This window comes from Camponotus floridanus, unplaced genomic scaffold, assembly GCF_003227725.1.
Source record: "Camponotus floridanus strain SB8 unplaced genomic scaffold, Cflo_v7.5 scaffold20, whole genome shotgun sequence".
In the NCBI taxonomy this organism is placed as follows: Eukaryota; Metazoa; Arthropoda; class Insecta; order Hymenoptera; family Formicidae; genus Camponotus; species Camponotus floridanus.
The window spans coordinates 387,645-413,160 of NW_020229326.1; the positions used below are offsets into that span (position 1 = coordinate 387,645).

Here is a 25,516-nt window from a genome sequence, read left to right on the forward strand (position 1 = left end):
TGAAACGACTACGATAGCTTCATACGCTAGCATTGAAAACGATAGGACTGTTGCGTAATACTAGGATCAATGTGTGCGTGTGTATAAGCCTGACCTGTGTACATCATGCGAGCCGTCGCTCGTGACGGAAGCGCCGGAATTGAGACTCAAATTAACAGGATCGGAGCTATCCCTTCTTCTAGGAGCTTCTATGTTGCTCTCTCTGTTGTCCATAAGAAGACTCTCGCCTTCCACACCTTCCACATCCACTTCCGGCTCCTCCTCGCAGCCTTCCGTTTTAATAAGAACCGAGCAACAGTCCGCGAGATTATTGGACTGTCTGAAAGACATGATATTTTATAATACAACATAATCATCTGATATTACATGTACATTACATACAAGTTTAGAGAGATACATTAGATTTATTTATAAACGTGATAAAATATTAAATGATATAAAGCATAGAAAAACAGTATCATTAAAATAACAATTTCAAAAGAATTATATAATAAAATGATATATTAAATAACTCATTGCTCAAAAAATTCAAGAAATAGAATAAAGACTGAAAAAGACTGTTTAATTATTGTTATAATTATTTTGTTTTATAAAAGTCGCAACTTTTTTTAAAAAAAGACATTTATTTAAACATTTGTTTCTCAATTAATTCTAATAATAGAGAAAAGTTTGATACTATATTCTTTTTTATTTTCGCAAACTTGATAAAACGTAAAACGTATCACCAACCTGCCATCATATTGGGATTCATAACTGGAACTCTCTTGCCCTTCTGAAGGCTGTGGAGTCGATATTCTTTCGGGATCAGAATTACTAGAAGTTTGAGGTTGATTCGGCCCAAATAGCTCCGAATTAATTTGTAGAAGCTCGAAAAGCTCCTTCAACGGTGTAAGCTCTGTCGACTAAACAGCAAAAAAGATTCTCTTATTAAGTTTCCGCTTTATTTCAGGTAACCTAATATTTTTCTTAACAGGGTTACGTTGCATGCGAATAATTTTTCTCTTTCTAGAATTGTAAAATTCGTACCGGTATCAGCGCTTCTCCGTTGTACAAAAACTCCAACAAATGATTCAATTGAGTCTTTCGGACGCCAGACAAGTGAACCACATGGTCCAGAACAGGATTCCGAAGTAGACTAGCTAAAAGGGGACTCGCCGCTGCCAAAACGACGCGATGGGCCTTCACGACGGACCCATCGTCGCATGCCAGGGTTACGTCCACGTGACGGTCCCCGCTGTACCAGGCCCCGACCTCTGCGGCCAAGGTCGCTGGATGTTTCCCATAGTGGAGGGTCAGGAGACCGTCAGTATACATCGTCTGAAATAAGAATAAAAAGTATTAATATTCATTTGCCTCGAAGAATTTGTCTTCCACATCAACTTAAAATCTGTTAAATATGTTATACATCACCCAAATAATTAGGACAAACGAATAGATTTACTTCTTAGTAAAAAAAGATGAAATCATAATTTTTTTTTTCGCGTAAGTGAAATTATGTTATAAAAAGTTCATCCCGCGTCCTTAACCCAATAAGCGGTTTTGCCGCCTCGCGTGCTACGAAGACAGCTTCGTTACACTAATTTCCTCCTTTCGTGTCTTGGTTCTCTTAAGAAACGACGGAAGAGACACTGACGTGTCACAAGATCATGTTTCTCACGTTTCTCTTACATCTACGCAGCTCTCGGTTGACCACGTCAAACATGTTTAATAGTGCCAATTATCTAGTTAGACAGATAATTCAAACCTCTCACGCATTCTTTTTTACTCATCTATCGAATATATTTAATCATATTCGTAATTATCCTGATAGTTTACAAGGACATGTTTATAAAAAATTAATACTTCATATATTATTAACCGAATCGAAATATATATATATATATATATCTTCTTTATAAAATTTTTATCGCATTTATTACACTTGACTGCTAATTATAGCGCAATAAATGTCGAGCAGAAGTCCACAATTTCATCATATTTTCATATTAATAATATACTTAATAGTTACGTAATAAATTGAGACGTAATCGTATAATTTTCAAAGCTAAATAATTTATGAACCTGTCCCCTATTGCTGAGAAAAATCAATTAATTATCCGTTAATGTAAAGAACTTCTTACTTATTTTGCCACAGAATTCGGCTCGCTTTAGAATTTCCTATCATCGTGTCATTAATGAATCGATAATTCGCCCCTAATTAGCTGTTATTTCAAAAACAAATTAATAGGTTGTTATTACAACATGATCGTGTAACAGTAAATCGTTGAGAAAATATCTGACTAATACGATAACGATCGCGCAAGAAGTATCCCATTCATCCGTATCCTAAGATTTGCAACAGTTTAATGCGGCCACGGCTAAGAATTGAGAATTAACGGCTGATCGAGCATTCCTTCGGTTTCTCAAGGGAAGCCCGGAGAGAGAAAGTTCGGTTTCACGACGGTTCATTCTCTCAAGGAGCCAGAAGTATAACTAATATTATGAAACCAACGCCATAAACATCGACAAATTCCGCAATGTCAAAGTATGTGTAATCACATTGAAAAAAATACATTCGGCCAGCTACCCACAAACTTTCATTTCTATGATATTTCCGAGAGAGAAAGAGAGAAAGAGTAAACAAAACATATAAGAAGGATATATCTATCGTTATATTTTTCTAGTTTAACGTACAAACGATACTCGCGAGGAAATAATCTTATATTGTTGTTTGTACGAACAGGTATAAATTATGTAAATGTGCAATTGAAAATTATAGAGCGGCAAGATGTAATGGTATGTAGCATAATCTAAGAGCACATCTCGCGCTGCCATGACCTTCAATCGATTGTCCGATCAAATTCGAAAGGAAAGGCCTTGGATAAGAATTACGAAGACGATCCATCGTGAAATACTAAATCGTCGAAAGTAACGTAGAGTGGGTTCTCCGAGCCAATTGACATTAAGCATGCGTATAGATTCGCAGCCGGGCTCCACCGTCTATTCATTCTTAGATAACGCCTCATCGGAGTGAATTCCTTTCATATTAGACGTCATAAAGCGCCGCCGTTACGTAACTGAAAAATTTACATCCGCCTGGCATCTGTGCTTGCATAAGAAAATAATTTCGCTGGAAACCTTGGTACGCAACATAGACTGTCAATGGAGAACGATACGTCGCTAGCCGGCTTTTAAATCATTCGATCATCTTATTAATATTGCGAAATAAAAAGATCGGTATGAAAAAAAAAATTAAAGAGATAAAAAAAGACAGATTAATCTTAACTTTTTTTCATCCTGCGACGAGGTGTACGATAAACCAAAAGAGAAGTATTTCGTAATGAGATCTTCGCGTGCGAGTGTCGCGCTATATCACGAGGATGTATCACGATGCTGATAATTATCTTCAAAAGAGAGACTAAAAAAAAAAGAAGCTATCTAAAGAGAGGAGAAGGCGAGTCCTTCGGGTAAGAGTTACGACGGCCATCCGCGCGCTCGCTCGCATACACAAGTGACGTCTCGCCAGCGTGATACACGGAGAAAATCGCTAAATAAGGTAATCATTGCTGGACACCGCTGCCGCAGCTGCTGGTTAATGCTAGTAAGTAGCGGCTGAAGTTCAGGGTCGATCCGTGCTTGGCCGGCCGGATTACGTTCGCGCTTACGCGCTCACGTTCTTCTTTCTTCTTCTATTTGGGCCTTGAAGAGTTGCCGGGCAGGGTCTCGTGCCGAGCGCGCGCGCGCGCGCCTTGCCATGGACGTAACAAATGACTGGACGGAGTGTTATACCCACTGCCTGCCGCGGTTGAAGCGTAAGGGGAGAAACACTAAGTATGTGTGCCACATCGAGTGTCTTAGCGCGCATCAGTCCGATGGCAGCGCAACTGATGAGCGTGATTCGGATGCCAAAAATTGATCCTTATACAAAGTCCACCGGAAAGTCGGTGTAAGGACCTTTCCTGCACCACAGGAATTTCAATTCACCAATTTCAAGTCTTACGTCAATCGCACTTTGTTCTTGATATCAAGACGAAATCAAAGAACTACGTCACCTCTTCCAGTATCCACTTGGTTTCAATTGAATTTAGCGAAATTATGGATCTCAAGTTTGCTCAGAGAGCATTACAGTGTTTTAAAGATATTTAAAAATGTGGAGAATGTTTTTTTTCAGACATGCGTGTTGTTGGGGTTGCCAATCAAGATCCATCTGTCAGATGAGATCAGGTAAAAGTTGCCATTAAATTTGCCATCTTTCTCTAGCCGTCTGACTTTATCTCCATTTTTATCTCCATTTTTATTTATTTGAAAATTTATTTTATATTTTATTAATTATATTTGTATGTCGCGATATAAAAAACATACTACTCAAAGAAGGTAGAGTTGAAATGGCGCGCTTTTACCAGTCAAGCCGCACCTTTCGCTCTTGTGTGTGCTGTGCTCTGCTGCGCCGAGAACAAAACTGCCTCTAAAACCGAGTACTCCGATATTCGGTGCCGGTAAGCCATATGAGATCTCATCTTAACGTCAGTTGATACTTTGCGAAATACTACGAGAGAGAAATTTTAATATACAATAATAAAAACTACAAGATACTTGATTATGAAATACATTTTAATTTAAAAAAACAATTGCTGCAAAGATGATCACTTTATGATGCACTTAAACAATGATAATTTTATTAAGTATTATTGCATTATACATAAATAATAAACCCATGTATATCAACAAAAAAAAACGTAATATATTTTAGTATTTACCTTTTCTTTCAATTAAAAATTAAAAATAATAATATCCTTTTGAATAACTTTCTATTATTTAATGAAAACTGAAATATTTCTTGAGCATAGCGTGACGAGCATAGCGTACGATTAAGTAATTATTCTCTTTTAAATAATTGTTGCAATGTATGCGATTGTTATTTAACATACAACTGCGTGTTTATCTAAAATTATCAAAATTACGTGATATATCCATTTTACTTTTGTATATTTATTCCAGTTCATGCCGTTCACTAAATACGGCCCAATTAACAGTATACAATAGGAAATTAGAAGACTATAAAAGTGAAACTGAATTTTGAAAAAATTTAGAAACATTAATCATTGATTAAATTTTATAAAAATTAGATCAATCCTGGTGTTTTACTTCAAATTTTGAGGCGAAACTCCGGTGCATTGTCAAACAACAATTGCTTTCTCTACACGTCAAAAACTGACACCATTTACATCAAACGTGTCGCGCTGTCGTCATCGCTCACGATGATTCATTCGAGACCGAATTTGTAATATGCCGGCAGTGAGGACGGAAAGAGGAGGAAACATATAGTATATCGCGATATAAAACTGGCGCGGGGGCGGAGGTTTCTGAGGTCGGGACCTCAGATAAGAGGAGAAAGTCGACAAATTCGTAAACCTCTACCGGGCGGATCGGCCAACGTTGCCGCTCGTTTATCGCGTGGATATCGTTTGGATGTATGCGTATGCCACATACGCATCACCCTACATCACGCACGTGTGCGTGAGCGTACTTTCCTTTCGGTTAGAGGGTTTGATTGTACGCGCGTGCACATATATATGAGGCGACGATGCACGGTACACGCGAGCATTATAATCTCCTATCCGGATGGCGGACGTTACGATCTACCATTGAATCGAACAATGGCGAAACTGGGTTACGCAAATGTCGAGGCTGGAAATTAAAGCGCGAGACACCGGAGGGGCTGAGCGCGAGGGCGGGAGAAAAAGATCACGCGCTGTTGAAAAAAATGCGCGCTTAATCGTAGGAAATGAGCGGTTCGTTAAACTCAGTTGCGTAACGCGATTTTTCAAAATTTTATGGATACTTTTAAATTCTAGCCTATTAATTCCTCCCTCGACTTTGAATCGATCGATTTGTGGCAGATTGATCATTCTTAATATTTCAATTCCAATTAAAAGCTTCGGGCTTTCATAATAATATTTTTTAGGATTTAAATAAAATAAAATGAAATCTTATATTTATCAAAAAATTTTGAATAAATTATACCAAGATTTAGAATTATAAGATGACGATATGTGAAATTTGAGTGTCCTATTAAACTTTTCTTTTTAGGAGAACACTCGAATTTAATCGTAGGAAATGAGCGGTTCGTTAAACCCAGTTGCGTAACGCGACTTTTCAAAATTTTATGGATACCTCTAGATTCTAGCCTATTAATTCCGCCATCGACTTTGAATCGATCCTTTGTGGCAGATTGATCATTCTTAATATTTCAATTCCAATTAAAAGCTTCAGGCTTCAATGGTAATTTAATGGTTAATTTTTTAGGATTTAAATAAAATAAAATTTTATATTTGTCAAAAAATTTTGAATAAATCATACCAAGATTTAGAATTATAAGATGACGATATGTGAAATTTGAGTATTAAACTATTAAACTTTTCTTTTTAGGAGAACTCGAATTTAATCAATGTTAATCAAGGAGTAGATAAACGGAAGAAGCGACGTCAGTGATGTTTTCAGATCACTTTACTGACGAGTACATGGTTTTTGTAGCACGCGATCGATTGTTTCAATGCTCGATATCTTTCTCTCGTGGTTTTCAGAAATTACGGATTTGTACGGCTGTTTGCTGTAAAAAAAAACACACAGATCGTGACAACGCTGATTAAGGTGAGGCGGCTCAAACCGCGGCTCAAGCCGACCAGCACGGATTGAGCAACGCGGAGAGAGAACTCGTTACGGGGACCTGTAATGGGGCCCAGGCGTTTCCGCTCTATTTTTTGTGAACCCAATTACGTTTCGCTAGTCTGGATAGGCTGTGTGTTTCGCGGTCTCATTGTACCGCGCTCGTATATACTCGTACCATCGGTATTCACTCGTTTGGAACACTAAGCAACATCCCATGGAGAAACGATTCTGCACCGCAGATCGCAGTCGTTTAAGCCCAGAGCAAAGTTTTTCGAAAACAGCGCGGTGATGATCCGCGACATCGGTCTTTCACGATACATTAAGCGAAGAGAAATGCCAGGTATTTCTTCTTGCGAATTTTACGAGAGAGACATTCTTTTTGCTCCAGAGCAAAAGTATCGCCCAACGATACGAAATAAAGATACAAAAAAGTCAAATTAATAATGTTTATTGTGTTGATAATTCTTAAAATTTCAATTTAAATTAAAACTTCGGATTTCCAAAAATAATGAGTCTAAGTTAATGATAAAATTTTATTTATCAATTAATTTTGTCAAATTAAAACATACTCAGAATTAAAAAGCTAAATAAAAAATAATTTGAATGTCTTCTTAAACTTTTTTTAGCAAAAGATCAAATTCAACTAAGAAATCGATAAACGAAAGAAATGATTCAATAGTATTTTCAAATCATTTTATTAACGAGCAGATAGAACGATTACAATCCTTTCAAAGAAAATTACGTAACTTTATCAGAAATAAAAGAATGAAAACACAAATGTCAATAAATCCGTACTTATAACTATTAAAACAATTAAAATAAAATAAAATTCTTTAAAACAAGATAATTAAAATTAGGAAAATAAAATAAAATAAACTTATTTAAAACAAGATAATTAAAATTAGGAAAATAAAATAAAATGAATTTCTTTTTTCTAGAAAAACTCATCTTTCCTTCAAATACCAATTTTTATTCACGAGATTGATCTCCAATTTGGTGGAAAATAACAAGAAGAATCCGCGCCTACTTTCGAACTACTGGCGAACCAGTTCTCGTTCGATTCTCGGACAATCGATTCGATATCGCGTATGTTTCCATCGTCCAAGAATAGCTTCGTGGTTCGCTGACTTCCCGTAAATGCGCGCACATTATATTATATTCCGCGTCTCAGGAACGAAAACGCGCCGGCTCCTGGGGGGCAGGGTTATGACACCCCGTGAAACCGAGTGAGGTGACTCACACCTTTCCTCGATTTCGAATCACCATTTTCCACCTGGTCTCTCACGCTCTCCCTCTTGCGCATCGCTCCGTCGACTGTGACGTGCTCTCTCTCCGGCATCCTCGCCTCCTTCTGTGTGCGCCGTTCTTCCTCGTTTCTCTAAAAGGCTGCCCTTTCGCAACTTGCGACATGGAACCGTTGCTGAACAACGCCGCGTTACTGTCCGGAAGGGATTGACGAGCGCGTCCTTAACCGGAAATGTACACGTGTACGTGTTCGTGTTGTAAATTTTACCGTGTGAATTTTTTAGTCTGACATTTGTTGTCGGGATAAAAGTGATAGACAAGAAATCGATTTAGTTCATTCGCGTATCTCGATATTGCACGCAAATGATCGTCAATTATACGTCATACGTCGCGTAATCAGCAATTTATTCTCGATTATAGTATAATATTCCGAGAGGAAGAGAAAGAGAGAGAGAAATAGAACGACATGCAGTCACAATCTAGGAACCTGAGGAAAAATTAAATACTACACTTAATGTTATCACGTCCAATTTTCTTCTCTCGCGTCCTATTAACACACAAGTATTTGTGTCACGAAAAGCGACGACAAGAGAAAAACCTTACTTCTCTCGCAAGTAACGGCGAACAGACTTTTTCATCGCTAAACTCGAGTCTCGGAAACAGACACATCCTGAATCCACGTTCCTGAATTTAAGGGATCAGCATCTCTCCTCTAGGTCCATATCAATCACGGCTGATCGTTACCACTCGCTGCCTTTCGACACACGACAGTGTACCACTCGTAATTGGAGACGCGGAACTTCGTTCGCGGATGAATCGATCGACCCACTGGCCGATCAGCCATTACGGATAGAAGAAAATGGGGGTGCCAAAAATAGCAGCAACGCGGTCAGGGCGGCGGTGGACCTGTTTCTCACACGGGGGAGAGCGAGAACAAAAGTTCCCCGCGCTCGATCGGCGCTCGCTGTCGTCGAGTCACCGGATACATTTCGTTCAAGGCCAGAAAGTAAAAAGCCTTTTCAGCTGCACTTACCGCACCGAGTAGCTCTAACTGGTACATGCGCGTGCACAAACACACACACGCGCCATCAGGTACACGCGATGCACGCGACACGGCCTTGTGTGAGCTCGTGTAAGTGTATGCGTTTCATGCTGCACGTGGATGTATGTATGAATGTGTGTGCATGCGAGCGCAAAGGCGTCTCTCTCTCTCTCTCTCTTTTTTTCTCCGCTCCCCGAAGCGAGTCCGCGAAGCGGCTAGTTACATGATCCATTCATTATATAAGAACAATCGCCTCCTCTAATAGACGTGCTCCATCATTGTGAATCTGAAGGGCAGACTCGGTGTACGCGTGCGCCGTTTTATTCTTCTGCGTGAGGCTTCCAGTGTTTCACGGGATCGTTGGGGGCAGACGAATGCATTATTTTGGTTGCCAATTTATCGATGAAAAATTCGACCGAGTGAATCGTCAAGGTCACCACGGTGACCGTGGGATCCTCCTCTTCCCGATACCATTTTTGCGCTCGCCAACTGCGAGATATTAGCTATTGCATATTTATCTAAAGAAAAAAATATGCTCGCCAGCGCGAGTGTGTGGTACTTAATTACACCTGTTTCATAATGATAGTTTCCGGAGACGCATATTATTATTCTTTGATAAAGCGCCTCCTTTTTCTTACTTGCTCGACCAGTATTTTCAGAGGAACAAGATTCGTTCACGGATGCGACATTCGAGGGGAAAGTATTTTTTCTCAAGATTGCGCAATAAAATTGCGAAGAAATGAACGCACATAAATCCTGGTCGATGATAAATAAATTATCCTCGCAAAAAAAAGATCTCCGATGGATTCGGTGGAATTTCGAGTCGGCTTCTGATCTCGGACAACGGAATCCCTTCTTTCTCCCAATCACAATTCATCATTCGCGAGCACTCGCGATTTAATTCGCTTCTTCGCTGACTTTGCGTAATCCCAGCATTACTCCCGTTTATTCTTTTACGCCGATTTCGCATCATCACGCATACGAAGACGTGTGCGTGCGCGTGTGAATCGGCCTTTATGCCACGAGCTTCTCCGCACCGCGTTCTCTTACGTAACGTGCGCACGATCGTTTCTCTCAAACGGACGAGACGTCGCCTTTACCGTCGTGTAATCCAAAGGGCACTCTTGTCCTGCGCCCCGACAGAGAGATCGCTGCCAAAGATACTCCCGGCCATCCGTTTGATATTTTAAAAGTGATTTAAATACCACGACAGATAGCATTTCGGTCATTTTTACGACGTATCGGGAAAGGCTACGTCGCTTTCGGTGGATTATTAACAGAGTTTTGCAACACATAATTAAAAGCATAATTAAAAGCGTAATTAAAAGCATAATTAAAAGCGTTCCATTAACATTATGCTTTTAATTTGATTATATTCCACAGTTATATCACCGATGCTCCATTCATTGCGACACAGACGAATATAAGTATGCGAAAACTAATGAGAAATTTTAAATTTTCTTTCGAAAATCGATGCAAAGAAATAATGTTTGTTTAAAATATTTGTCAAGATTCTCTCGAAAGTTATACATACGTGTATGAAATGAGAAAAATGGAGATCCACGTTTTGTTTGACATCTCCCTCGACGTGCTCATTTAACTCGAGGAGTAAAAGCGCAAGAGTTTAAAAGTGACATAACTCTGACGAATTCTACTAGAGATCATTCTTTCGTCTCCATCCGCAGCATCGAAATCTGAGCTCAGCGAAATGATATCGGTCTCAAACCCCGATCCGAAGACGCTGCTCCACAATTTTATGCGAAATGTCGGCGGATTTCGTCGCGCACGTCGGAAAAAAGTGCCGACGCTCGGATTGCATAAATCGCGCAAAAACGAGTAATTTGATTACATGTAAAAGGACTACGCTTTACACGCAGGTAAACCTCGCTTCTGCTGCAAGCCGCGCAAATCACCGGATAAGCGCGCTCGCGTTCTCACAAATTGTAATTACCGTCCTACGAGGCTGTGTATGCTTTCGTTGGTCGTTCCGCCGTATATCACGATTACGTTATAAACGTACATTATCCCCAGACGGGGGGGTACATGCCCCGATGCGCGATGATAATCCTCCGCTTCTACTTTCCTCTCGGAAGATTAGAAATAGCGCGAGTTCCCAAGCGTTCTGCGTAGTTTCGCGCGAATAGAATTTCCATTCGATTTCTCGAGAAAATGCACGTGCGAGGTATAAACAATTTTAAATCGAACGAGCTCTGATGCGCTCCTTAATTTCCTACTCGATCAAACAAAAAGCGTATATTTAACTAATTAATATGCATATAAAGAATCTTTCCTCTCTTGTTAAATTTATATTTAGACAAAAATGTACAATCTCTCGAGTCTGGCAAAGTCGTCCTTTTTTTCTTCACTGAGAAAAAATGTATCTCGCACTGAGAAAATTCGTTTGATTGTACCAACAAGACGTATATGATTGAAGGCATTTTGGTTAAATCAAACAAGAATTTCTAGTTATCATGATAAGACTCAATTTTTTATAACTAGAACGTTTAATAGATTTTACTATAAGGATTTGGTTAGTATTTTCTGCTTGGATCTATAAAATTTCTTATTACATTAATTTCTTTGCCTGCCATTCTTAACTTAACTCGTATTCAATATTTGCCATGAAATGTATATAAAGAACTAGTATTAACATTAAATCCAAAGTATATTTTTTTTCTCTTACGAGCAGTAGTGCCAGAAAGAGGACGCTAGCTCTCTGATTGTGTGTGTTTGAGCTGGATCCTCTTCTTACATCACTGTTTAATTTCTAACAAACTGAAGTGAAAATAATTTATTCAATAATTTGGATTTATGCAATAATCGTGTTGGAATTCAAAATATTTAAACAGACTTTTGAGATTAGATGGAAAAAATTTTAGACGACTTGGTGCTGGCGGGTTTAATATTATTAACCAGAAAATTTGGTAAATTTAATAGAAAGAAATCAGATTCACCTGATAATTTCTACAAGAATTCTGGTTCGTCCATTTTCCAACAGACACTGGTTAAATCTACCAGAATTCTAATTAATACAAGCAGATTTTTTTTTCTCAGTGCGTCGAATGCCATCGCGGTTGCGTAACGCGGTTCACTCCTTTCCCGATGCACGATCTTGTTTTGTATTGACAGACTCGAGAATGGAAATAGGAATGACGGCGAGGAGAGTCGGAGATTCGGATGCGCTCAATGTCAAAGAGCGCGGGCTCGTCAGCTGCAACTTTTACTGCGCAGCGAGAGATGCACGCGCCGAGCCCGATGGGCCCCGGCGAATTAGTCATCCGATCCGACGAGATCCGATTGGGTCTGCATGCGCGATCGGCAACTATTAAACGGAGATGACCTTTCGCTACTTAGATCTACATACACCCACGTCGCACGCGTGCGCGTTACGCAAGAATGCCCAGCGTTCTCTCTTCTCGCATTCTCGCTCTCTTTCTCTTTCCGCACAGAGCCCCCCTTCCGCGCCTCGCCCCTTCCTCGCCCTCACCTCGTGCAGTTTCCGTCGTCTGACAGAGGCGCGCAACACCGTTCGGATCCAGACACGCTTGTATATTTTATTAGAACGAAATTTTACTTCCCCCAGAGCTACTCAAAGTGAGAATCTGACGGGCCTTGCGATATTTGCTATATATTAATTGGATTTCTGTAAAAAAAGGATAATGAAGAAATATACGCTTTTTTTCATTAATTTTACATCGGTCTTACTTTAAGGGGACTAGCTTCAGATCTTCCATTTCTGTGCAATCTCATTGTCAGTCCCAAAGAAAAATAAGTAGAATAAGATTCAAGAGCAGAAATCTTGCCTGAACAGATGTGCAATTAACACGCTGCGATATTAATATGTATGAATTAGAATTGTGTAAGTCTTTTTTTTTTAGAAAAAAAAATACCTGTTACTTTATCAGACGCATATCGATAAAGAACAGGTGTTTATATAACTTCTCGACATCGCATTTACTGTTAATTACAAACATCGTTATTAACTCGAAGCGATTTTTTTCTTCTTCTTCTTAATAGAAAAACGACGATAGAAAAGAAGTCGGAAGATGCAGATAAATTTTTTCCCCGACAGCACGCTATACGAGCAACCTCTCACATGTCGCATTTACATTCTCCATCTCGGAAACACCTCGCGAATGTATTTCAATACAGCCAAGATCGCCGCTTTTGGCATGGCCTTGCTGTCGCGTGTAAGTGAGTCAGGCGGAAACAAGGAATGTCGAGCGAAGATCGCTTCGCGGTAAGTTAACTCTCGCTCTCTTTGCAATTTCGCTAATAATGCATCACGGAATTCCTCGGAAACCTGCGCCACTAAGCGTTTTAGCGAGAATTTAAAATTGAAATCATCGCCTCTCGAACGAGAAAATAAGAGAATTAAAAAAACATGTAACAAACATATCTCCTTCTCTTCCTCTCTCTCTTTAAAAGATTAGGAGATATTAAGAGATAATTTAATCTATCTTATCCGGAAATTTCGATATACAAGTGTTGATTTTATCTGTCACATTTTCGAGAGCTCAATCTATTACACAAACGCGTGATACAGATCGTAACTCAAGAGAGGCAATCGAGAATCGTCCTCAGACAAACTGAAATTGAACTGTCACCATCTCGTATGTGAAAAAAATTTTCTCTGATTAAATTAAAATCGCAATTTTCGCTGTTAATGCCTTTTTAACGCTCAGTGTATTATTTTTAACAATACCGATACTATCGCGAGTGACGATTTTTGCAGCCGCTATCTGCTCGCCATCGCCGGAAGCGCAACGTAGGATACTTGTATAGAATTCCATACGATCGTTTATCGCGATAGCCGTCACACTTTAATCGTAACGTGACTTTCATCTACATAGCTAATCAGACAATTCTTGTTGTGCCGCGTGGCAGCCTTGAATAATTATTCCTATTTCCATCGTTGTTACGTTGTCGTTTCTCCTCGCGGACAGATCCGCCTAGTTGTCGACTTTGTCGACGAGAAAACACCGCCGTTGATCGATATCGCTCGAATCGTCCGAGGGAATCGATTAAACTCGTCGGACAGATCGACGATTTCATCTAAGCCTTCGCGCTTACATAATTTTATTCGTCGCGATCGATTGTGCATCTTTTACTTTTCAAATATATACTTGACATTTGAATTAAAAGATCTCGCTTAGAGATTTTAATTACATATTGAGTATACCAAATTATTATTCATTTTTTATTATTATTCATTTTTCATTCATTATTCATTTTTTTATTATTATTCATTTTTTATTATTATTCATTTATTATTCATTTCTATAGATTCTTTGATCAATTCGAAATTGTTTATTAGCGAGCATTTTATATATGAAGTTAATTCCTCACTCGTTTTATAAGCATAGTGAAGATAAGTCTGTCAGCTTTATAAAGATGTTATGTAAAGACGAGAGAAAAGTGCATCCTGTTAAAGACGCATCACCACACCCGCTTGTCGCGATCCTTTCAAATTGCACGCGAATAACGAGAGGGAGGGACTCGTACAGATAATTATTATAATTCGAGGTAACGTTCATACGTAATTTAAATATTAACGACGTTCCGATTATGTTTCAGCTATCATCAGATATTATCGTTTAATTTGCATCACGATATGGCCGAGAAAATCCCGGATAAGGTATCCTCGTTCGTCTCGTATTATCTGCGACACGCAGCTTTTCTTTGAAAACAAATAAATAAATCATTATTTCCTAGAGATATCCCGCAATAGCCTTTCGCTTGTATCGAAATTTATCTCTGCTCAAAAACACCCACGATGATCTCTTCACCCGCGTCGCGAATTTCCTACCTTTTTGCGAATTTCGACTGTACCGTGCAGAATTGCACGCAAGGTAAAACAATGCGTACGTCCATCGAAGCGATATACCATACGATACTTGTATGCCTGTCCACATCACGGACTGGACACTTACGTAATCGCAATGATCTCACAATGTGGGTGGAGACTTGTCGCTAACGCGCTCTATTCGCAGTGGTGGGCACATTTCAAATGCAGATTTAAAAAAATAATCGTTAAATGTGTATTTTTGTTTTGAAATATTATTCAAAATTATTTAAATTTTTCGACGAGGACAATAGATACAAATATAGGAACTATTTGTTTAAAATGTTAATTCTAGTTAACTGAAATATTTGTTTTAAAAGAAACAAATTCTTACATATCTATTTTAAATAATATTTGAAATCTTGTATTTAAAATAGTATTTCTTGTATTATGTATGTCAATACTAATCTTTTATATAATGTTTAACCATCTTTTATATAATGCTAATTTACAAACATAATTAGCATAATTTAATAAAGCTTGAATGGAAAGAATTTGAGAGATGTAAGACGTAAAAGAAGAATAAATAGAATGAGTATAATCTCGTGAAAATAATATTCTCAAATATTTTGTTGCTTATAAATTATTTCAAATATTTTCGATTTTAATTTTAACACATAAATAAATTATTATTTTCTAATAGTATTAATTCATCGTTTGTAATGCAGGAAAATAGCTCGACACTTTTATTGTCTACATATGCGCCGCTAAAAGCATATACCGTAAAGTGCTCTATAATAATAGAAAGTCTCTTTGTCTCTTTCGGAAAGATGCACAAAGCGCGACTAAAGTTACACTCGAATCGAAACTGTGGCGATTTCAGCAGTCTCGAAAAACAGCATTCAAATCAAATATTGTAATCAAGATCTCTCTATAATATAAAGCTCAACATTTGTGAAATTTTCTATTGAAGATTCTGTCGAAAATTCGAACCTTTAACTTTATTATTCATGACGCAATTTATATTTTATTAAGAATACATTATTATTTAATAAAAATCTTAATTCGAAACTTTGTTTTTCATAAATAAGATGATGATGAGGTATTTATAATAATTTAAAAAGAAGAGAAAAAAAGTAACCGGTCTAAGAAAGTCTCTTGTCATTTTTCCTCTGCTTTATTCAAACGCGTAGAATTGCATCTTAACATAATTCTTTCGCTGATCCACATGATGCAGTTGAAGAGTTCGCTCCTCTTGAAACTATAAGTCGGTAATGAGTTGTGAATCATTTGTGACGCAGCCTTGACCAGTCAATCCGAATGTCACAGTTATGTATTCGAATTGCCAATGGACTTCCGTGCATTTATTGAAATGCGAGCGCAAATCTAAATGCTAAATGGTGCGAATATATCGATGAGATTGAGGTCATGCATAAGACAATTTAAGAAATACAAAGTAGCTTTTCGCTTTCAATGAAACGAAAATATTCGGTAAATACTATTATACGATGGCTGCGACATACAATATAAATACTATTTGGAGTCATAAAAATCTTCATTGAAAAAACACACACACGCGCATGTATTTTTACTATCTTATCTTACGATTCGCATGCTTATGTTAAACAATCATCGTTTTATTTGCACACGTGTATAAGTGTACTAAAGTCCACACTTTAGTAAATCGATACTGTAATTAATATTATCGACATGAAATGACTATTAAATCTCAGAATTGCGATTATTATGAGAATAAACGAGTAAGTAATGAAGACATTAAGCGTAAAGGATTATCTCAAGAGTTAACAAATCGCTTTTCCGCCACGTGCATCAATTTTCTCCGAGTTTAGACTTCGCTTTTGACTAATCGACCGTGAACAAGCCTTTTGCAATGGCCGTGAGAGATGAACGACTGTCATTGACGCTGTCGAAAACGAGATGAAATCCGTTATTTGGGTCGTACGTTACGTGATGCGCGACGTAACGAGCACCGAGGATGATTAGCATGTCATAGGAGGGAGACGACGATTGCGAGATCGTTTGAGAGTAACAATGGCGAAGGAGAAATTACGTTGGCAGTTAGCTATAGATATACGAGAGCGCATCGTGCCGTACGTAAGCGAGCACGTAAGCAAGAAAGTCCGCCTCCGCGAACGCGGGCGGATGTGCGGGTGAAAACGCGCGAGGAAGTCGGGAAACCGAGCAGATTACCGGCGACAAACAAGTCATTTCTGTTTCATAATTCGCGGATTTTATGAAATAAAATCCACGTGGCCAAACAAACGCGCCAACAAAAATTTCTCTCTCGCCAGCGGAAAACTCTCTCTCTCTCTCTAATAAATTTATTTAAAACTTTCTCTCTCTCTCTCTCTCTCTCTAATAAATTTATTAACGCTATTTAATTGCCACACTTATAACGCGCTATTGCATTCATCGATATCAATTTAAATTGCAATTATGTACATCAAAACTGAATACAGATTTTATATTTTATTACAAAATGCTCTTTCCTGCCTGTTATTCGTATAACGCAATTATCGAAATGCTTTTAATTTATAATACACGAATATTATTATAAATATAAATTTTTGTAATTTTTCTAAATAAGTTTTAATAAATTCTAAATTGCAAATTAATGGTAACTCAATGGAAGCATTGATTAAGTAATATATTACCATGAAACGGAAGTTCATAGAGAGAAGCGACAAACATTAAAATGCTTATTACTATTTAATTATTTATATCTTCATTGACATTCTAAAACGTATATGCAATATTCAACGATCGATTTTCTATTGTTCGTTTAAAGGTTTATTCAAGATTTAAGCTGGACTACTGCTTTAAACGTGCTACAAAAATTTACAAATAATATAATTAACTTTATATTCAAGATACAGTACTGGATTTCAAAGATAAAATTGTAAAAATATAACGAAAATAATGTAACGTATGACTTATAAAAGATACGAGGAAAATTGAAACTTTATCGTTTCAAAACATGGCGTAAAGTCACTTATTGCTTTCCTCTCTCTTCAATTCTGGTTATCTATCTAACCAGTTGCGCCGATATTTTCAACGTGATGTAATACGTTTTATTAGACATTAAACACGTATATATCTTATATTATTTTCGTTAATAAATATTTATGCGTTTGTAACGAAACGTAATGGAATAATAAAGGTGCGTGTCAGTAAGAAGTCTACATACGTTGTATTAGTATAGTAGTTCGTGGCCCCGCGTGAACTCTTTCGCGACCCAAAATTAGGACACTTTCACTGTCGCCCGACCCCTCGACCGGCCATATTTCATGCGAGATACAATAGGGACGTACAACATTTCAAGCACAAGTCGTTGCTTCGAAATTACAGTTCTCCTCGAGCATCGCACCGGTGCGTACAATAAAGGTGCAACGCAACGTACCAATATAATTTCGAAGATGTACGCCTTTTTCGTATTGAAGATTCAACCTTTTACTTCTCAAACGCCTCTAATCCTCGATGACATTTATATTCTGATTTATAAATAATGAAGCGTATAAATCATATCATGGACTTGCATTTGCATATTTAATATCTTTAATTATGTATAATATCTTTAATTATGTATAATATACAGAATTACCGCGATTTATATTCATATTTAATATTCTCCGATTGCAATGCTAGGAAAAATTACTATGTTTAATGACAAAATTACTATGTTTAATAATAAATCATAAACATTCTTGAATGTATATATTTTAATCTTTCTTTTAATATTCACGAAAACAATATTCTTGTCGACGAAAATGAGCGGATCAACGAGTTGGCCAAAAATGTATGATTGAAAAAAAAAAACATGTGTGATGATTTTCGAAAATTTCATTTCACGTTCTGCAGATCTGAGGCAGAAGATGAAGTTGTAACGCAATACGTACTTCGTTTAGTCCCTACGTGAACCGAGAATAGGTTCTTGCGTTTCGAGTTTGTCCATAAGCAAGGCGAAATTGCGACTTGCTAAAAAACTCCAGTAGCAAACTACGATGCGCGGTTATGAACGTAATTGCGTGTTTATTTTCCTAGCGCATTTTTTCAGCGTCGTAAACGATCCCTCTTAAAGGCATACGTCAATTGGCTCGTTATTAGACTATCCTCGTTGAGCTATTACGCGAAGTATGGTAATTTTAATAATCAAGATTTCCCGTGTGCTGTATATGTAACACGATCTTTCGAGATCTAGAAAGAAAAAATCTATTACACGGAGAAGAAAACGCGTGTTAATCCATCCTCGATCATATCGCTTGATCTCCATCTCTCCAGCCATCTTGTATTTATTCAATCGAGATACCACTCAAAATGTCAGGTCATTAATATTTTCATTATCTCGCAAACTTCTCCTTTAGAAGATAAAGCCACGCTAGAAAGTCAAGCCGGTGAATTTCTTCATCCGTTGGATACCCACATCAGGCACCGACACTGTAAAGTTCTCTCTCCCTCTCGCTACCGTTTCTTCAATAATACAATCCTTTTTTCTTCATCGCGTATATACGTTAGACGGAGGCGGTGTAGCAGGCAGGCGGGCGGCGGCAAGTGAGTGAGTGAGTCCCGAAGGGGCCTCGTCGAGTGTACAACAAGCGGGGCCCGCGATAGATGAAAGTGAAAGGAAAGGTAGAAAGGGTTGGCGGAGGTAGAGGTACTCGCCGCTGTTACTCGCTGTACAAACTCGGGCCGCCCGCTCGAGGGGCCCCAAGAGCGCGAGAGATTTACAATCGCCACGAGTCCGGGGAACGACGGGCCCCCGTGAACCGAGAGCGAGCGAAATACCATACGGGCGGTCGCCGCCGATTAAAGCGCATGTATGTACCTGCAGAGGCGACGTATACGTGCATAAACATATTTATACGAGTGTGTGGATGTGTATGTGTGCACACACGTGCTAATGTAACGTATGCGACGCGGATTTTCTGCGAGGGGGGGACGAGGAGAGGGTTTTCTCGCCCGTATTTTCTCGCGAGCGCGCACTTCTGTCATGCGATTCCGGCTTTGCGATAATTCTCCGTTACGACCTGCCGGACACCGTCGCGCATAGACTTGGCTTCAGGTATTTTAGCCAAGGCTGCGTAAAATTGCGCAATAATTCCGGTGGCGAATAATTTCGTGTAATATCACGTCCCAGCGAATGTAAGGGAAAATTAACGTTCCTTCCTCGATTCGCGATCTTTTCATTCCTCGTAACCGCAAGTCGCGAACAATGTCAAAGACTAGAGAATAATCGACATTTTTCTGTGCAATTCGAACTCTTGAATAACAGAATAATGATGGGACCAGGCTCTTTTTCGTAAAATATTATGTATTAAATTATTCGAATCTAATCGTAGAAAATGTATAATTCAAGCGATGATTTTTTATGTGCGTGAGGTAACAGATAGCTGGTGCTACATGAATCTTTTCCAGCGAAAATGTTTTAATTTAAAATGTACATCGAATATCCGTATGCAACGGTAAAACATGTTTCTTGCATTTATATTCGCAACAAGTTTTAAATTTATCAATACATAATGATTCAGAATATAATCGATCTAAATGCATCATACATTTTCTAATTATAAAATTAGGAATTTCTTCCTTTACGAATACGTATTTCAATTATTTATCATTATATTTTTTATTTATTTATCACGATACATTTTTTATTAATAATTTAATAAAAATTATTAATCCAAAAAATTCGAAAATAAATGTGATCTCGATTCCAACTTATATATCACAACTTGAGCGTATTTTAAAACGTGTTGGATGTATTTAAAAAAGATTACATGTTTAAAAATGAAAGTTAAACAGAAAAAAGGTTAACATAATTTATGAGAGCACACGTCAGGTGGTAATGTAGGCCCATGATTTTTGTTCACAGCAAATATGAAATCTCCTGACCTGCAATATTAGTCGATAAATCATTTTGAGCTTCGTGCGTACATCGTGCACGGAGTAATGTGTGACGAACGGCTAAACTCCGTAAGAAATTTACAGGTCTGTCGAGAGCCAAACTTTCAAGGTTGCGACACGTCTGGGAAGACGGGTTTATACTCGATTACGTAGGGACGTGGCGGGGGAGTTAAAAATAGGAATGCGCGCGAAACTTTCTTCGCGAGCCGCGACGAGTAGCGTTTTGTTCACGAGGCTCATTTTGAACGTGATATTTAGGACGGCGCACAACACACACGTGAACAGCCGTATTTTATACAATCGACGGAAATTTCATCGGCCGTCGTAATCGTACCTGCCAATTCGGCACGACTCGGCTCTCAGGTGAAAGTGTACGCGGCGAACGAAACATTTTCGTTCTAACGTCCTAAATCACGTTAAAGTCACGCTTTTCGCAAGCCCCTGTAACCGCCGCGAGAAAAGTGGTGAATTTCGATCCTCGATTAGTCGAAATGTTGATAAAATTGTCAGAACGCGTTAGCTCGTTCCAACTTGAGCGACAATTACCTCTTTTATGTAGTTATTAAGTCTCAATTTATTGACATATATATATCGAGAAAAGAGGTTTTTTTAAACGGCATTTTTCAATTGCAAATTTAATTTCTGTCTAGGACAAGAAATTAATTTTTGAAAAAGTACGATGACTAGAAGAGCGACTTAAATCTGTTAAAATTTAATGTCATATTGATAAATGTCGCACGAATGTATATATCTCGATAAATGAATTATATCAGCTGGTACACAATTAAATTTGCCAAGGACTATCTGCGATTAACATTGTACCGATTCTTACGATTAATTTTATTAATTTTATTATCTATCTCCTATCCCTTTCTAGATCATTTCTCCCTTTATAATTACCTGATTAGAAAATTCCTTCAATAACACGACAAGTTTTTTGGATAGTCGCGAATAATTTGCTTGAAATTAAAGCCTCTCGCCGCAAATGATAATAGTCGACACGACGCAAGCGATAATGACGGCATTTTTCGATTCACAGCATGACTTTCGTAGTCTTGTTGAAAAGAATTCACTCGCAATCCTGAGATGGTCGAAATCCTAAGGAATGGCGGACGAAAAACGTGCTCAGAGAAACGTGCCTTCAATCCAGAAGGATTCTCACGCTATAGAATCCTTCGGCGCGTTAACAAAGTCACGATACCCAACATGATTTTACGCGCCAATATGCGTAGATAGGGAGCATTATCTACGTAAATTTATTCGCCGCGCGTTCGTAAACTTGCAATTTTGCGCCGCTTTATGCAAATCGCTAGCGCCACGCATCGCACGTTTCCGGGGTCTCGCATGTGTCCCCCGCCAATCCAGAGAGTCCAGATAAAGTATCGTCCTTCTATCACGCGTCATAACCGCGCCCGGATTAGATCGATATTGCGCAGACATCGCGTCGTGCTTGTCTGATTGGATTGGCTATCCGATGGGAAATTTCCAAAGGGAGCCCTAAAAATAAATCAAACGCGGTTCGAAAGTGTCGCTCTAAAAATTCTAGAAATTCCGCGACATCGATATCGACATGATGCTTATTATTAATCAATATATATATAATCTGCAATTATAACTTTAATAGTCGTTATGATCGATTATGACCGCATCAGCTTTCGTTGATGATTTAAGTCTTCGATGACGTATGTGATCCACGATATCAATGATTCCAAAGGTCCAACGATTGAATTATTTTCTCGATATAATCTTCAGATATAGATTTCCTTAATCAAACGCGACGATTGGATTCTTGCGATATCCAGCTTACAACTGGTCTTACAACTCTAGGGAGATAGTAACACGCGGCGCGATAGAATCAACAAGTGGATCCAGCGACAAGTCATTGTCCGAATCGATCGCGAGGGCACGAAAGCGACGTGCGAGAGAAACAGGAATAAGAACTTCCTCTCTCGCGGCGCGAATCGCACGCGCGGATTCCCACGGTGCGGAGATAAGGCACAGGCGGGAGATAAAGAGAGATGTGAAGGGGAAACGGAGAGGAGAAAAAAAAATGAGGAAGGAGAAGAATGATGAGAAGAAAGAGAGAGAGAGAGAGAGAGAGAGAGAGAGAAATGACGGAGGAAAGAAAAGGTAGGCGAGCGGAGAGAGAAGGAGAGCTCGGCGAGGACGATGTGGGAAAAGAGGAAGCTAATCAGAAGCGGAAGTACGCTCTGGCGAGGCCCGAGGCCTTGAGAAGGCGTACAGTCAGCCTAGCTTTTAGCTCTCTTAATTGCAACTTTATTTAACACGCCGGTTCGGCCAATCCACGGCGGGAACGCGCTGTCTTAATAAGCGTCCTATCGCGTATGCGAGGAAGAAACGTCTGAGAAAGCAACGGACGCGAACCGTGGATGATAGAAAAGCCTCAAAGTGAAATACACCCAGAAAAGTGCATTGTCTTTCTTCGACCTGAATCGCAGTCGACGTAGATACGAGTCGCATGCCACTATTTTATCAAACTATTAATGGCTATCTGTAATTAATATATATGATATATTTTATATAAATTATAATTATCGTCACATGTAACTGTAATTTCAATTGTTGACAGAAAACTGGATCGCGCGAGTTTATACCGTCTTTATTTTGAAAATAAACGATTAAAATCGATAAGAGGTTCACGAATATCCAATTAGAACTTGATGCGACTGTTATCTCGATTGCATTTATCTCGCAATATTCACGTTAATGACATCGATAATAGCGAAATAATTGCGATAATAGCGAAATAATTTTCAATACAGTCATTGACGAATAATTGCGATATCTTTGCGTATTATGGCATTCTTTCTATTTATTAACGAGTCATTTCTCTTAAAGATGAGTAGAAATTTCGATACGATTAAATCGATCCGATAGATTGCCCATCATTGATGAGAATTGTTTAAGTCAATTTATTTAGCGTGAATTGGATATGATTCATTTCCTGATTCGCTCCCATTTACTACGTCAGATATCGACCGATTGATATCAAGGCGTATTAAATGCGCGTTACACCTCGTATTCGATAATATCGCAAATCATAAAGTCATCCGTTATCTCATTAATTAATTGTATCAATCTCGTAATCCCTTCCTATCTCGTTGCCGATTAATTTCATTTAGAAGCAAATCAATTTCCCGAAAAATGTTGAATGATGCAAACGATATAGCGATATAATTTTGAAAAATAACAGCCTTTATATATCTATTAAATTTGCGACTATAAATGATTGCTTTCGCAATTACAGAGAAGTCTTTTAAATTCAATATCATTATTTTTTCCGAATAACGTAGGCATGAATCCATCGAAATGTTATACGCAATATTTAAAATATCTCTTTCAATTAGCACGTATCGATGCGAATGGATATTAATTACTTATAATCCTTGCTCGTTAGAGTTTGCAGAGAAGTTTTTGCTCATCTTTTTTCACGGCTACATAATGTGGTAATTGCACGTCGCGCTAATCATTCGCGAAAATGACTTCGGTAAATTTGAGGAGAGTGACGATGTGGAAGGTATTCGATGGCGCGAATAACGATCGTCGAATCGTTTTGTGCCGTGCGTTAAATGATTTGGCCATAAATCTTTGTTGCGAATTAGGTCCCCGATGTGTAGATTACCCAAATCGAATAGAATAGCAAATATTAACAATAATAAAAAAAAAAAATATTGCGATTTACGTTAAATGCCCGTAAACATTGATTATCAGCTGTTATTGCCAACGTTATTGCCAATTTTTAATCGAATAAGAAAGTTTGCTTCAATTTCTTCTTGAATTTTAATCGAGATGATTTTTTTAATATAAAGTTGGAATCTTTTTGTATAAAATAATGCTAGAAGAGATAGAATAAAAAAACAAAATTCACAAGACGAGAAATTGTGGTTTCAAAATGATTTGCATATATGTAAAAAATAACGTGGAATAAATAAATTTTGAGCTATAAAAAAGACGCAAAAAAAAAACTCTAATAAGAAACTAAAATTTCTATAGTAAAAATATATTTTTTTAAATAACATCTAAATAATTTATGTATATGTTGCTAACGTGTATTTTGAAAAAAGAAAATTTGCACGCGTCAGGACTGTTGTGTTTACCGAATATGCTTTTTTACAGCACGATTATTTTCGCTACAAAATAAAGAAACATGGGCAACGCAAAAAGTAGAAGAAATCCGGAATTTCAACTGGTTCACCTTTTCAGAATCCGGCGATGATTTCTGTTGCATTCGCGGTATATATTCAATGCGTACGTGTCTCTATGTGCACTACGTAAGATCGAGCGCCGTACTCTCGCGTCTCTGACAGATAATGGCAAGATGAATGCGAAATGGCGAACGCAAAGGCACCTTTCGATACGCGACCTTGAATAGAGATCGCTTTTTCTCTCCGATTCGTCATTCCGCGCCATTGATGACCGCATTGGTTTCGCGCGAAGAGCGGTGCTCGTCGTTTCTTCCTTTTTTTTTCTTTTTTTTTTCTCTTTAAAAACGATTACACAACTCGTCTATAATAATCCGCGACTCCATGGTGCCGCCACTATGAACTTGAATTATTATGCTCGAAAGAAGTTTTCTCGCGAGAGAGTTTATAGCTCGTTATAAGCTGCGTATGATATTAAGCGCGCTTTATTCACGTCGCTGTGATAGTCGGCTTTACTCACGTTTCCTGTTTTTCTTGCTTTCCTGTTTTTCAAGATATCTTTAAATAAAACAGCTGACTCTCAAAATTTCTACGAATCTGATCGAATTGATGAGCAGAAGGATTAATATGACATGTTTATTTGTCAAGAATGCACTCGGCATACATTCGTTTATTATTCACACTTTTTATTTGCATTATAATAAATATTCT

The 25,516-nt window shown here is 38.1% G+C and overlaps 1 protein-coding gene across 4 annotated transcripts in view; it reads right to left on the bottom strand.

Annotated features, from left to right (window-relative positions):
• The window catches only part of LOC105250575 (transcription factor Ken 2), a 32,478-nt gene that overhangs the window by 1,622 nt on the left and 5,340 nt on the right, over positions 1 to 25,516 (bottom strand). For all 4 annotated transcript variants that reach the window (XM_025408309.1, XM_025408306.1, XM_025408305.1 and 1 more), the window contains exons 2-4: positions 1,027 to 1,317; positions 730 to 902; positions 95 to 319 (exon numbers count right to left, since the gene is read on the bottom strand). In XM_025408309.1, the coding sequence (XP_025264094.1) occupies positions 95 to 319; positions 730 to 902; positions 1,027 to 1,314 (686 nt within the window). In that variant the 5' untranslated portion in view covers positions 1,315 to 1,317. The remainder of the gene's footprint in view (positions 1 to 94; positions 320 to 729; positions 903 to 1,026; positions 1,318 to 25,516) is intronic.